Source organism: Hetaerina americana, unplaced genomic scaffold, assembly GCF_022747635.1.
Source record: "Hetaerina americana unplaced genomic scaffold, ioHetAmer1.1.p SCAF_1, whole genome shotgun sequence".
In the NCBI taxonomy this organism is placed as follows: Eukaryota; Metazoa; Arthropoda; class Insecta; order Odonata; family Calopterygidae; genus Hetaerina; species Hetaerina americana.
This window is the reverse complement of record NW_027286069.1, coordinates 118,205,172-118,219,488: the sequence shown is the minus strand read 5'-3', so window position 1 is coordinate 118,219,488 and position 14,317 is coordinate 118,205,172. Positions and strand designations below refer to the sequence as shown.

The following is a 14,317-nucleotide window of genomic DNA, read 5'->3' as shown; positions in this document are numbered from 1 at the left end:
TAAATAAACATCTAAAAAGTATAACTAACTTAATACCTTAAAGCAATGTTGCAATAATTATGCCGAAGCAGGTTTCTTTTTGGCAGAGAAAGAGCTTTTCAGAAGGATCGACGTGGGAGAAAAATCTATTTCCTATCCAACAGGTGTAATCACGAAATTGGCCATAGGCATTCCGTTCATGAAAGTTGAAGCCAACTTGCATTATGTAGTACGCCAACTTGTGTGCTGTGTTATTATAACAGCTGTTTTTCCGGTTTCATTTTTTTCCTTGAATTATCAGAAACAGATGAGGTGGCGGTTAACGCGTGCACCAACAACGAAACCGGGTTAAATTATTCTTAGTCGTTTATTTGTTCCTAATGTAGCCAGTCATTTTGAGAGGTGTTTTTATGGATATGGTGTGGAAACGTCAGTCAAAAAATCAGTGCGACATGTAGGAAGGTATCGAGGGTCGGCTCTTTTTGTTTATAACGCCAACAGGAAACTGCATTTCAAAATGGGTATAGGGCATATAATGACACTAGCCAATAGTATTATTGGAGTTAGTGTGTTAGCAATGCCATTTTGTTTCAAACAGGTAATACATTGACTGACATGCATCTGAAAATTTTCAATCAATCGCTTTTGCACGATAACAAAATTGTAATTCCTCACATTTTTCAATTGCAGTGTGGCATCATTCTATCAATATTAGTTTTATTGCTGAGTAGTATTATGACACGACTTGCCTGCCATTTTTTGCTTAAAGCAGCAGCTGCTGCCAGGAGGAGAAACTATGAATTCTTAGGTATTTATTTAAGCTGTAAATGAAAGAAATACTGCTGTTAAATTTATGATGTAGTTTCGATTTAATTCATTGACGACCCTTTATTTTCAGCATTCCACGCATTTGGCCCCAAAGGGAAACTAATGGTGGAACTGTGTATCATTGGATTTCTCTTTGGAACCTGTATTGCATTCTTCGTCGTAATGGGTGATCTCGGACCTGCCATTATATCCGAAGTTCTTGGAATTAACAAGTCACCGTCCATACGCTCTAGTGTTCTCATAGGTAATGATTTGGCAATATTTTTCCCCTTGTGACATTTCTTCGGGAGAAGGAAGTCGGCCCATTCTAGATACCATAAAGAATGAAAAGTATGGGCTTCTTTAAGTGTGATAATTGCTGTAAACCTTCAGTTCTGGTATTCCACTCTTAAAGAAACGACGATAAATATATTTGGCATAGATTAAAGGGTAATTCGTTTCAGGAAGAAAAGCATATAAATTAATTGTGAATAGAATTTCAGTGAAAGTTATGGTATGAATGCTGTTCACAAGTGTGCCTTCATATAATAAGAAATGAGTTGAACTGAAACAACAGATGTGGATGCATTTGTGATTACTTTAAAATATGTTACATGATATTTTCATCCTATGTTTATGATAATGAGGTCCTAAACTATGGGTTTGAAGATCCTTAGTTTGAACCCTGGTGATGACAAAATATTTACCTGTTGAATGCATCTGTTTCTGATTCTTCTTGAAAAAGAAAATGAGAAAAAAATGACTCTCAATAGCAAACTATTTCACATCGCAGGTAAGGGTTACAAGTTTCATCGGAATGCACTTCTGACTCTGATCAAGAGGATCAATTTGACATAAACTACTGTAACTGTGTGTGAGAGTCAAGTTCTCAAAATCAGCCGCAGTAGTACATTATGGCTTGGAAAGTAATATGGCTTTAGTCTCTCCAGAAGATTCAGCCTTGAATTCACAGATATGATACTTGTCACTGTATCCATGTGGCATCCTTCATGATATTCTTTCTGGTATCATATTCCTTGGGAAAATTAGAGCCATTGAATCTCCCTGTTCAGATAACAGGGATAGAATGCTGGTTAGGGACATGGACTGTGAGATTATTTAAATTGATTGGGAAGCTGGAAAAGGTAGTGATATGTAGGAAGGTTGGGGATAGACATACTATTGATCTACGGAATAAAGTGAGCTAGAGGATTGAGCATAGAATGCAAATGTAAAACAAACAAACCTATGGCTGTGAATTAAGAAATGTATTCAGGAGACCACCAAAAGATGATGGGAGTTGGCATCAAACCGAAGAAGGAATGAGGAAAAGAGTGAAGTCATGTTAACAGTGTGAGCAGGAGGAACATGAGGAAAGATCGCTGCAGCCGCAGATAGTAAAAATGTTGATGGCAGAAGTAGTGGAAGTGCTACTCTTGGGTAAGAGAGCATGCACCAGGTGACCATGGATGATGATGCACTGAAAGGAGTGGATGGAGGAGGAGAGAATACAAGGTATGAGGATGAGGAAGCCCTCTGCTATGAAGTCAAGCCATTCAAGAATCAAAGAAGAGTGGATTGAAAGTTTTCATGAAAAATTGATGGCAAAATGAGAAACACTGGCTCGTTGTGAAAAGTCTCATCAGTGGAAGAAGAACTGGGTGAATTGATGTCGGAGATTTGAATGGCAATTTGCAGATAAAAAATGAATACTGGCATGTGCTGTCAACACACCGGACAAAAATAGGAGTGCGTTAAGAATCAGTGATTATGTATTTGAGTGCGAGGCATCTGGAAGGAAGAAATTATTGAGTGACTTGGAGGTAAAGACAACAAGCTTGAAATGATGAAAGGCATCTCTCTCCCAACAATCTTCAATCACCAAATGTGATGATGGATTTATGCTTGATATGCAAAAAATATTGCAGTTCCACCCAAAGATGAAATTTTTGGGTTGAAACTGAGCAATAAACATTTTTGTGGCCTTTGGTATCAAGTTAAAAGGTAAAAGCTAAATTTGATTAGTATTATGGTTAAAGCATTGGATATTGATTTTAAAACTCTGCATTGTTATCGTTGAAACCCAGCCTTCCTTGTAGTATGTCTCTTGCCTCCCAGATGGGCAGTCTAATATTACATATTATGTTCCTTACATGCCCTCAATTCCTCTAATACATATTCATACTGGAGATTAGTTAGGACTTGAGGATCATTTGTCCATAAAGGTAAGTTTAATATACCATTTTGTGAGTTAGCATTAAATCAGCTGACTGATAAGAGGCAAAATAGTCTCCTCCTTAGGGTTTTTTTTCTAAATTCATTTGCAGTTCCTGACTTCTTCACATCCTTGTCTGTATATAATTGACCCATCACCTCTCATTATTACATGTATTTGTATGGTGTATATGGTTGTGCCAGTTATTGTGCTTTTGGTGAACTATCATTTCTGAGACATAGGAAAGAAAAACACCTACCGTTCAATACGAGTAAATAAGTAAGAGTAAAGTTTATTTGGCAGTGTTTTAATATTTGTGTGCAATGGCAGATTGCTTTTCTTTCGCATGCCATGAAGGAGTTCCTCCAAGTTACGCCATCCACAATCGGGTATACATTTATATAATTTCTGTAATTGCTCCCTCTCTCTTATTCATCCAAACTATTCTGTATTTATTTGAAATATTGCTTCATTTATTAGTCTGGCTGGCGTGTGCCATGGGAATCAAAAAAATAAAAACTAAAGATAATAATTTTTATGAATGTTAACCTGATGAAATAAGGGGCATGATGGTGGGTAGAGGCAGAAGGACCACATCAACTGAAAATTGGGTCTCAAGGTCACTCTGGGAACAACAATGCATTTGCACTTGCACTGCGGTATTTCACCTGGAAGTATTGATTGAATTGAGCCCTTACAGCTTGCAGTATTGAATAAATAAAATGACTCCAATAGCCATAAACAGTTAACCTTTCAAAACAAAGCACAAATGAGGTTAGTCGGCCAATGCCACAAGTCAAGAGGATGGGGTAGGGGTAAAAAAGGGAGGGGGCGAGAAAGGTGAACACGAAAACACATATTTCAGCCACAAGGTAGCCCTCTTCTAGCATTCTTTCACTCACATATCACTTATGGCATTAGACTTTGGGGGCATGCATCTGATATTAAGCTAATCTTTGTGATGCAGAAAAAGGCTACCTTATCTAATTCTTGTCCACTTGAACACTGTAGACCTCTCTTTTTAAATTTAAAAATTATGACTCTACAATTTATATATATTCTATTCATTAGTTCATGTAAAAGAAAATACGAGTATGTACTCCACTAGGGCTGACGTTCACAGCCATAACACCAGAGCCAAGTCTAATATGGATTTTCCATACTGTAGGCTTGATAGGACTTACAAAGTTGAAGGTCTACGTATCAAATTGTTTAATATGCTTCCAAAATCTGTAAAGTCATCGTGAAATGTAGTGTTCCGCAGGGTGCTGCGTGATTGGCTTACCTCCAATCCTTTATACTCAATAGAGGAGTATTATGAGCTCGACTTTACTAGCCTAAAATTATAAGGTCTAGCGTGAGTAGAATACTAGGTGTATGTATGCAAATATTTTCAAATAAGTATTTTATGTGATTGTATATTGTGCTCCATACTATATTATCTATGAACAACTGTATGTTCCTAAATGACGACATCTACCGTATGCGAATATGATTATAAGATGAATAAAGTGTATTATTATTATTAGCCCTCACTTCAACTTGTGTTGTGGTGATGATTCACCTTCAGTACGCTGAAGAGGGCTACTTTGTGGTCAAAATATGCATATAAGTATGCACCTTTCTCATTCCATCCCTTTTTTACCCTTTACCACATCCTCTGACTTGTGGCGTTAACCAACTAACCTCATTTGTGCTTTGTTTTGAAAGGTAAACTGTTTACGGCTATTGAAGTCATTTCATTCATTCACCTGGAAGTAATTGAAAAAAAATATTCCAATAGAGAAGGAAATACTCATTTTGCAAGCAATTAAGCACTCTGAAACTCTGCTTGAGAATTACAGATAATATGTGGTGGGACTATAAGATAAATGAAAACCCTGCTTACGAGCACCTCATTCAAAGCTAATGTGCGGAAACAATTCAGTAAATAGAAAAATGTTGCTTTTGATCGAATGGTGCTTATCCTAAGTTCAAGGAACTCAATAAAACATAAAATTTGTTAATTTCCTGTGTATTTCCACCATGTGGAAAGCCTTATGATGCCGAAAAAATTAAGTTTTATGGTGATTTTCTAAGTGCATTGTAAACTTTTCTCCTGATCAGGTTTGGCTTTGCTGGTTGTTTTACCCTTGGGACTTCTTCGAAATGTGGATAGCTTGAGCAGCTTGTGTACAGCGACCATTTTATTTTATTTCTTCCTTGTGCTCAAAGTGAGTAAATGATATTTACATTTTTTTGGTCATGTTTATTACTCCGTAGTGTTGCTCGGTAAATTTATGAGTTATCAGCTTATTGGCGATCAATCAACAGTGTATTCATCGGGTTGGCCACTAGGTTGAAAAAATCAGGTGAAGTCTGGAATTACTCAATTCATTCAAAATTATTCTGCAAAAATGGAAAAGAGAAACAAGTTTTTTTTTTAATTTGTGTGATTGATGGGGAATGTCATTCAATCGTTGGCCATTTTTCTTAACAACAGGATATTATGTATCAAGGTCAAATCTCCCCTTTGTGGAGAGTTCGTGGCACCCTCATGTACAATGAACTCTCAGATACTTGTGCCTCACTTTGGATCTTTGTCATTCTTAATACTGAGGATTTGAAATGAAAAAATTAAGATTTTAATTCTACATACACTTTACTAGGTTTCGGCATAGGACCTCATCATCAGGTCATGTCCTACGTTGAATTCTAGGTCGTCTTCTAAGTGAAGTGTGTGTATAATGACAAAGTTACTTCCTTTATTTCAATATGTTGGGGATATTCTATGAAGTTATGCCGTAGACACAAATTTCAGTCTGTAATGATGTGCACACAGTTTTTAACTTTGTGAATTGTCTGTTGTTTGCAGATGATATTAAAATTTACAATATATTCTATTGTTTCAGGCTTCACTTGGTGGAAGTATTTAATATCCATACTAAAAAGAAAGACTCGTACTTTTCCACAGATTTTATTATATGGTACAACGCGTTTCACCGACTTGCGGCATCATCAGGTACAAATTTGCAAAACAGACAGAGCAAGAATATATACCCTCAGGACAGAGTGGGGGCGGGGAGGGTTGGAAGGATTTGAGAGGGGTGGGGGCTCGCAGGTGCGTTGATGGATTGTTTTGACCATTTCCAGGCTAATTTCTCGGAGAGGAGTGGGGAGGGGTATGGGAATAATTGCTCATTACAAAGTGTCGTGTTGGGGTTTACCAAGTGCCTTCTAATCTCTAATTGCTCGAGAGCGTCCATTTTTAATCCCTTTGGGAGTGTGTGTAATATCTCTGGGACAAAGTCACTGCTGTGGTCGAATTCTAGTAAATGCTTGGCGAAGAGAGAGTTGTTATTCTGATTTTTGTGACACCTAGCGTGTTCCTTGACTCGTAACTTGATATTCCTGACCTTGATTCTGACCGACATGAACGATGTTGCAATCCTCGCATTTCAGTTTATAAATGCCTGATTTGAGAAGGCTATCCTGGGTGTCTTTTCCATTGGCTAGAAGTTTGGAGAGGGTTATGGGTGGGTAGAAGGCTGCTTTGAGTGAGGTGGGTAGGCAGTTGGAAATCCTATATGAAAAATCTCCCAGAAATGGGATCGAGCACCACTTAAGATCCTTAGATACTGCGGGCTGTGATACGAAAATGCTTTTTATGGCCATTGCTTTTTGTTTTTTCCGTAGTAATGTGTCAACTAGTTTGGGGTTGAATCCATTGTTGGTAGCTATATTAGTGATATTCACGAGTTCAATTTTGAAGTTTTTGGGGGAAAGGGGGATGTGTAGGAGGCGGTGGATCATGGAGTGGAGGGCTGCGTGTTTGTGAGAAAAGTGGTGTGCGGAAACGCGTTGTACCGTATAATAAAATCTGTGGAAAAGTACGAGTCTTTCTTTTTAGTAAAAAATTTACAATGTTATTTTTGATTCGTGTGATGTGGATCTACAAGTTAATATTAAAACTCTTTTCCTTTGAATGGTCTCTTTGTTAATATTGAAAGAAAATATTAATTTTTGTGTCGGGTACCAAATGCTGTACCATGCATGATTAATGGTTAAGTGCCTCTGGTGTCTGAAACTCCTCACACTTGAGATATTATTGGACATTCCCATGCACCACAATCACAAGACCATGTCAGACTTCATGTAATATTCTGCACTTGGATGCATAAGTTCCAGTCTTCTTTAACAAATAAATAGTGGACCAGTCAATATTGGTTCAGCGGGAACGGGAGGAAGAGAGGCAAGTGAAAATTTGTGGAAATAAGGCGATTCAGAGCAACTGTGCCAAATAGTATGAGGGAGAGGCACTGCCAAGGATGGCTCTTTGAATTAGGAAGGACTTGAGTGTAAATGGGCGAATGAGAAGAGAATGATATGTGAGGGATGCATTCCTGCTCTTCAGTTTGTTCTGGCAAACTCCTAGCAACCTTACGCAATTTAATCTGCCCATATGCTCTATTGTGTATGTGCATTAGACCAGAATCCTTACCTTTAACTTTTCAAATTTTTCTTGTATCAGTCAAGATCACCTTTTATAGTATATCACCTTTTGTATACAATTCTATTACTTGTGCATTGTTTTTATTTTTTGTGAAAAGATGATTCAATCTTAGGGTGTGTAGCAACTGAGAAGCAATATCCTGGGAATTCAGGAGCTGGGAAAAACTGGGAAGTTTTAGAAAAAATGGTGCATTCGCTACCTCCAATATAATAATTTCAATGGCACAGGAGCACAAGATGTGTTAATTGGGTGATTTCCTATTTTATTTGAAAATTAAAGTCCGGAGAGATTTTCAGGTCTCTCCTTAAAAAATTCAGGATATTGGTATTATTTGGTATTATACATATAATTACATATAATTGGTATTATACATATAGATAGAGATTGTTCAATAATTATGGTAGTTATTATTATCTCTCCTGCAAGGGGTACATTTAAGACATTTTTCCAGTATTATCTGATAAATAAATGCTATTTTAGTGTGGAAGAGTTTCTGAGGTTTTCGGAACACTGAAACAGCTGATTGTTTGTGCTATGACTTGTCCTATATTACTTTGTAAAGTCCTGGGACCAATAAATATTATTATTAGTATTGAGGGAAAAGAAAGCTGATTACATGGTTGTATTGCATGCACAACCTGTTGCTTACGTGAGCATTTTGGGGATTAAGTTCCCCAGGTTACATAATCATATGCAGTAATTCAATTATCCTCTGAGGAAAGTGCACTCTGTCCCAGAAAACTGTAAATTTAGCCCAGCATGCTGTACTAAACTGGAATGAATTTCAGATGCTTTAAAGTGATGGAAAACACTATTTTAGATCATGTTTTCTATTTCCATTTTTTATTTTTCAATTTTAGGTAGAGCCTCAATTAAAAACAGAAGGCTAGTTTAAAAGTTATATGCAAAGTCAGAGACATGGCCCTGGTGGTTGTTGAATTTATTTTCAGTTATTAGTATCTCTTGAAGGACCACACACCAAGTTCTGACCAGGTCATTCTATTATCCTATGTTTTGTATTTGTTTGAGTAAGCAGGGTGATTACATGAAAAGAATAAAAGAACATTCCTGTGTTGGTCAAACATTTTATGGAAGACAAATCACTAGAGGAGACTCAAAGAGAAACTTGATGTACTTTATGGTGAATCTACAAATTTGATTAGAATGGTTTATTAGTAGTCTCCAAATTTTTGGAGTGGTCATATGAACACTAAAGATGCAGAATGAACTGGATGCCATGATGTGGTCACTCCGTAAATCATTTATAGAATCCATGATACAGTATTGGGTGGTAGAAAAGTGAAAGCGTTTGAGATTACTAATGCTGTTGGCATCTGGAGTGAACTGGCATATAATACTTGGCCACGATATTAGGACATAAGAACACTATTCACAAGATGGGTCTTCTAATTTCTCACGGTTAACCAAAAAGGAAATTGTGTGACATGTCCAAAGGCTGGCTTGCCGCTGTTTCCACAAAAATCCACTGGACTTAAGTCATTGTTTCATCATCATGGGCAAAAAATGGATGCCCCGCTAAATGTCTGAAACCAAAATATAATGTAAGCAACAGGTTGGCAGTAGGGCATCAGGACCAAAGAAGGCAAAGACCGTTCCTTCAGTAGAGAAGGTTTTGTTGATTGATTTTTGGGATTCCCAATGAATAATATTCATTGACTATTTGGGAAAGGATCGAACTACTCAAAGATGCTATGGAATAGGAAAACTGCTGTGGGATGTATTATACAAAGTCCTGATTACTTGGTTTTACAAAAGTGAGAAAATCACATATCTTTGAATTATATGTTTTAGTTGCCTATATTATATTTCAATTAAGTCAAGAATTAGTATCAAATATGTGTTTCTTTCAGATTGTGGGCGAGGCAACAACTCACCTCCTGGCTGGTGATTGGCTGCAGTACGTGAATCTCTGGCGACCGGCTGGCATTTTACAATGCATTCCAATTTTTGCGATGGCTCTTTCCTGTCAAACGTGAGTGTATATCTCGACTAGGGCATTTGAAGCATTGCACTTTGTCTTGAGGACATTGGGTAAGAGTGGTCAGGAAACAAAAGGGTGCACTTATTAAGCATTTGTCTGGCAAATCATATAATATGGGTCTTCAGTTTAGAATCCTCTCTTGTTGGACATCTAAAGAAAATTGAAAAAGTATTACAATTAACGGCTACATTCGCTACGGGGAATTTCAAAAGAAAAGTGACCATGGTAAATAAGTTAGGCTGGGAGCCCCTAGAGATGAGAAAGACAAAACTGCATCTGGTGTGAGTGTACTGTACCTATACGGAAGAGAGAGCTTGGCTAGGTATTGTGGGAAGAATTATAAAACGTGGCTATTGAGGCAGGAAGGACAATAGACATAGCATGGAATTCCCAGACAAATTACGAATACATATACATCTACATAATACCCCGCAAGCCGCCGCAAGGGCATGTGGCGGGGGGGTGTTAGGTCACCAACCGTAAAAAGGAAAAATACCACATGCAAAAAAACAACACGGAAAATTACACCCACAGCAGCGCACACACTCATGCAAAAATCCCTTCATCCAATACTCATGCAAACACATATACCACAAAACAACTAAAAAACTGCACCCCATGATGCAGCACGAAAGCCATCCTACAACACGGAAGCCAGGACACAACGAGCAAGAAATTGAAACATCACTACCACATGAAAATGCACCACGAAACACTCTACCCCCAAAGAGTCTCTAAAGGGCCGGGAATGCGACCCAACGTTGCAGGTAGCAGGAATTTGCCCCCGCGGAGAGGGACGAGGGATTGAAAGGGAAACTTAAAAACAGATGAACAGAACATGAATGAGGTCATTCGGAAAGAATGTAGGGATACAATTGATTTTTAAATAGGAGTTTAGAGGAGTGGAGCTCACTGCCTGATAAAATATTAATACCAGTAAATAATGCTCATGTTTTAGAAGGTTTTTAGAAAACTTACAATTTAATGTATTTTCTCTGCAAATCCCTGGGTTGTTCATTTTTTCAAATTATTTCGGAAGATAGTTTTATTGCTTTGTGTATATTGTGTTTTGTGTGGATGTCATACTGAAATTATTGTTATTTTTTTCAATTTATTTATTAATCTCAATCTTTATTATGTGTAAATAAACTACAACTATCAACCCAAAGGTTGTTTTGATGGGTAAGGGTAGAGCTCATTTAGTGCTTAGGCCAACGGCACGTGAAATGCTGTCATTAGCGAGGAAACAAAGGGGGGGCAGCTCCTTTACCTGTGCCGTCTATGATTTCCCGGAAAGATAGGGTGCCCAAATCACACAGCAAGTCCCACAGACAAGTCACGCAGATTGGTTGAAGCTGAGGGTGCTTATGGGACTTGTCATTGCATATGACTTTTGAATCAAGAGATACTTTTTATCATTTATATTGAGGCCTTTAATGTTCCATGAGTCTTCTAAATGGAATTCAGTACATATGTATATCGTTTTCACTTGTTGTCATAAATGTAATGTTTAGGGAAATTTCAGGTAATACAGGCAATCGCATAATGGTGAAACCTCACTCTCATGTGTTTCCTTGATTTATGACATTTTTTTGAGTTCCTTGAATTTTTGTAAAATTTTGGAATTTCCCATAATTTAGAATTGCCATGAAGTAAGATGTTGGCTGGTGTGCCTTAACTCGTAGCGATGAACAAGCAAAACAATGGTCGCACAGATAATACGTATATAATCCTAAAATAGGTGTATTTGATTTCCCAAAGTACATATTTCTTCATTTGGTGGTCGTGCATTGAATTGTTATTAAAAATATGTAAGCCATACATTGTCATTGTTTCAGCTCAAGTTTTTTTAATGGAACAATTTCATAGGTACATGTATGTGCGATTGCCTTTGTATGTAATTGCTATATCTTATATGTGCATTAGAGACAAATCAGCCAAGAATACTTATTTAGAGACCAATGTGGTTATTGTTAAGTAGTTTAAAATAATCAATAAATATGTCGTGGGTTTGTTGGTGCTGATTTTTATAAGAATAAATTTGAAAATATTGTGGAACCTTGTACAATGAGCCTAATTCGTTCCTTAGATCTTTCTCATAAACTAAAACACTTGTATTGGGTAAAGCAGCATTTCATGTTTATATTAATATTAAGTATAATAATGCATCACATGCTGGGGAAAAATAAATTATGTACAAATTTTATTCAAAGAAAATTATGCATACAAGTACATTGTTTAGGATCATAGATCACCTTCTCTTCAATCATGGAATGAAACAACTGGGAATGTGAACATGATTTGTAAAAGCAGAAAAATCAAAATAAATAGTTTTATTATTTATAATACATTGCTAAATCCTTTTATTAGAAAGCTGTCCAGACACATTTGTTTTTGCTGATGCTTCAAAATTTTGTGAAAATGCAAATAATAAATTTCTGGTGTGCATCGCTCCTGCCTTGTTAGGGCGATGCCTTGTATGCATGGTGTGATGCACTAGAGTTCCCGTGACCACCACATCAAATGTAGCCTGCTGTTGTAGAGTTGACACTTCATGGAGGCTCATGAAGTTTTTGAATGGTAAATAAGGAGAGGTTTGATTTTCAAATTGCCCCATGCATTGGCATATAATAACAGTTTAGGATGGCCTTTCATTGGCTAGTGGCGAGGCAGTGCTTTTTCCTCTACTGTTATGTGCCCAAATATAGGTACCCTTTGGTGTCTTCTTCCAAAATAGACCTATCTCGTTACATTAAAAACCTATTGGGTAAGTTATCTCTTTGAATCTATGAGCTTCTTTAAGTCACTGATTAAGTTCTATGCTTCCATTGACTTGGAGCTAGCTGCTTCACCAAACTGGTTCTTCTGATTAACTTCTTGGACCATGCACAACTCCCCTTAAATACTTCTCTGGGCACCAATGATTCTGACATCCGTTTGCTGAGTTAGGAGTAAATCAATTACCCCTTCTTACAAATGATACTCCTGTCGCTTTGCAATTGCGTTTCCTTTATCCATACAAGAAGCGCCCTTTCAACATTTTTGAGAATAGATAAGTGTTGGCTAGATACTCTTGTCAATCTCTTTGAAGCATCTATCTCCTTAATCTTGTCATTGTAGAAAATGCAAATGGTTGATGTTGGTACTAAATCAGCCACACTTACATCTTTGTTCCCAATTTTCAATGATTTTACTTTTCATTTATATTATTTTTTATTTTTATTCCCTTATGACTATCTTCTGACAGATTTTTCTTCAGGGTCATTGTTAAAACTATGCTCAAAATATTATTGAACTTTGTACAAAAATCGCTAGCAGTGTGTTTGAGTACAAGTTTGGAAAAATATGTGATCACACAAGCGACGCTAAGATGATAATGGAACAAGTGCTGGAGACAAACTGTGGGAGCAGGCATGTAATGAATCTGGTGATTCCACTATCCTCACCACTCCCTATGCCAAAAGTTGCTCGTTTAGCGACCAATATCTTTCCTCGTTATGTGAATTAATCACTATTCCAGGTGCTGATTAAGCGAGGTTCCACTGTATGAAATGTACCTGCAAAAACGTGTGTTGAGGCAACTTTTATTTTGCTCATAGTTTATGACTTTGTTAATAGTTTTAAGGGTGCATCCAAAGCCTGTTTAAAGCTGGTGGAATAAAACTAATTAATCATAGTTAATTATCATTTTGAAAGTTAAAAAAAAGAAATGCTTTCATTTGCCAACAAATCTGAATTGTTCGCACCCAAAAATGAAAGCAGTTGCAAAATGGGTCCTCAAAAATTTGTCTGGGCTGATCTTGTGAGAAATTGCATGACAGAGGTGACTGAGATAAATCTAAGTTAGTTATCATTTATGTCAATAATTCTTTCTTTTGTTCTCATAGTTATAAAATTTACTCGTGAAAATTTATTTTATGATTCGCTGCACTCATTACATTCCTGCAAAAATGAATTAATTCAATAATAGATAAGTAACTGCTATGTAACACAAGAATTGGGTATCAAAGGAGTCAAGGTAAATGGAGAAGAACATAATGGAGAAGGGGACATGCTCCGGTTTGCAGATTACGTCGCAGTAGTGGAGGAAACGCAAGAGGACCTGCAAGCAACTCGAAGTGCTATGAATCAAGCATTGGGGGGAATACGTATAATACAAACATAAAATATAAACAAGAAGAAAACTAAAAACATAAACAAGAAGAAAACTAAAATCCTTGCGTGCGGAAGAGAGAAGCTGATTGCAGATATCGCCATTCGAGGGGTGAAACTAGAGCAAGTGAAGAATAGCCCAAGCAAAAAAGGCGTTCATTGAGAAGAGGCAATTACTATGCCCAAAGAACCCAAGGCTGAAAACAAGGAAGCAATTTGTGAGCACTTTTGTATAGAGCATGGCGCTCTATGGTTCGTAGACTTGGAATGGACCAGCTAAGAATAGAAGCCTTTGAAACATGGTGCTGGAGGAGAATGCTGAAGATTAAATGGACTCACAAAGTAACAAACGAGGAAGTATATAGGAGAGCAGGAGAGGATAGGACCATATGGAGAACTCTACGGCAAAGAAGAAATAGATGGATTGGGCAAACATTGAGGGACAATGGATTGATTATGAATATAATAGAAGGGAGACCAAGAGACCTGTACATAGGACAAATTCAGAAGGACTTAAAACAGAGAAAGTATCAAGGATTGAGGGAATTGACATTAAATAGAGTAGAATGGAGGGCTGCAGTGAATCCATCCTAGGATTGAAATACTGATGAACTACTATGCTGAAAGAGTTTATTTTGCCCAAAAATTATCAAAGCAGAGTGATTTTCAA

The 14,317-nt window shown here is 37.1% G+C and overlaps 1 protein-coding gene across 1 annotated transcript in view; it reads left to right on the top strand.

The window, feature by feature from the left end:
- Positions 1-201: 201 nt before the first annotated feature.
- Positions 202-14,317, top strand: part of LOC139696334 (putative sodium-coupled neutral amino acid transporter 10) — a 30,925-nt gene continuing 16,809 nt past the window's right edge. Inside the window, exons 1-5 of the mRNA XM_071595093.1 lie at positions 202-577; positions 670-787; positions 878-1,051; positions 5,108-5,214; positions 9,365-9,486. Coding sequence (XP_071451194.1) covers positions 497-577; positions 670-787; positions 878-1,051; positions 5,108-5,214; positions 9,365-9,486 — 602 coding nt within the window. The 5' untranslated portion in view covers positions 202-496. The remainder of the gene's footprint in view (positions 578-669; positions 788-877; positions 1,052-5,107; positions 5,215-9,364; positions 9,487-14,317) is intronic.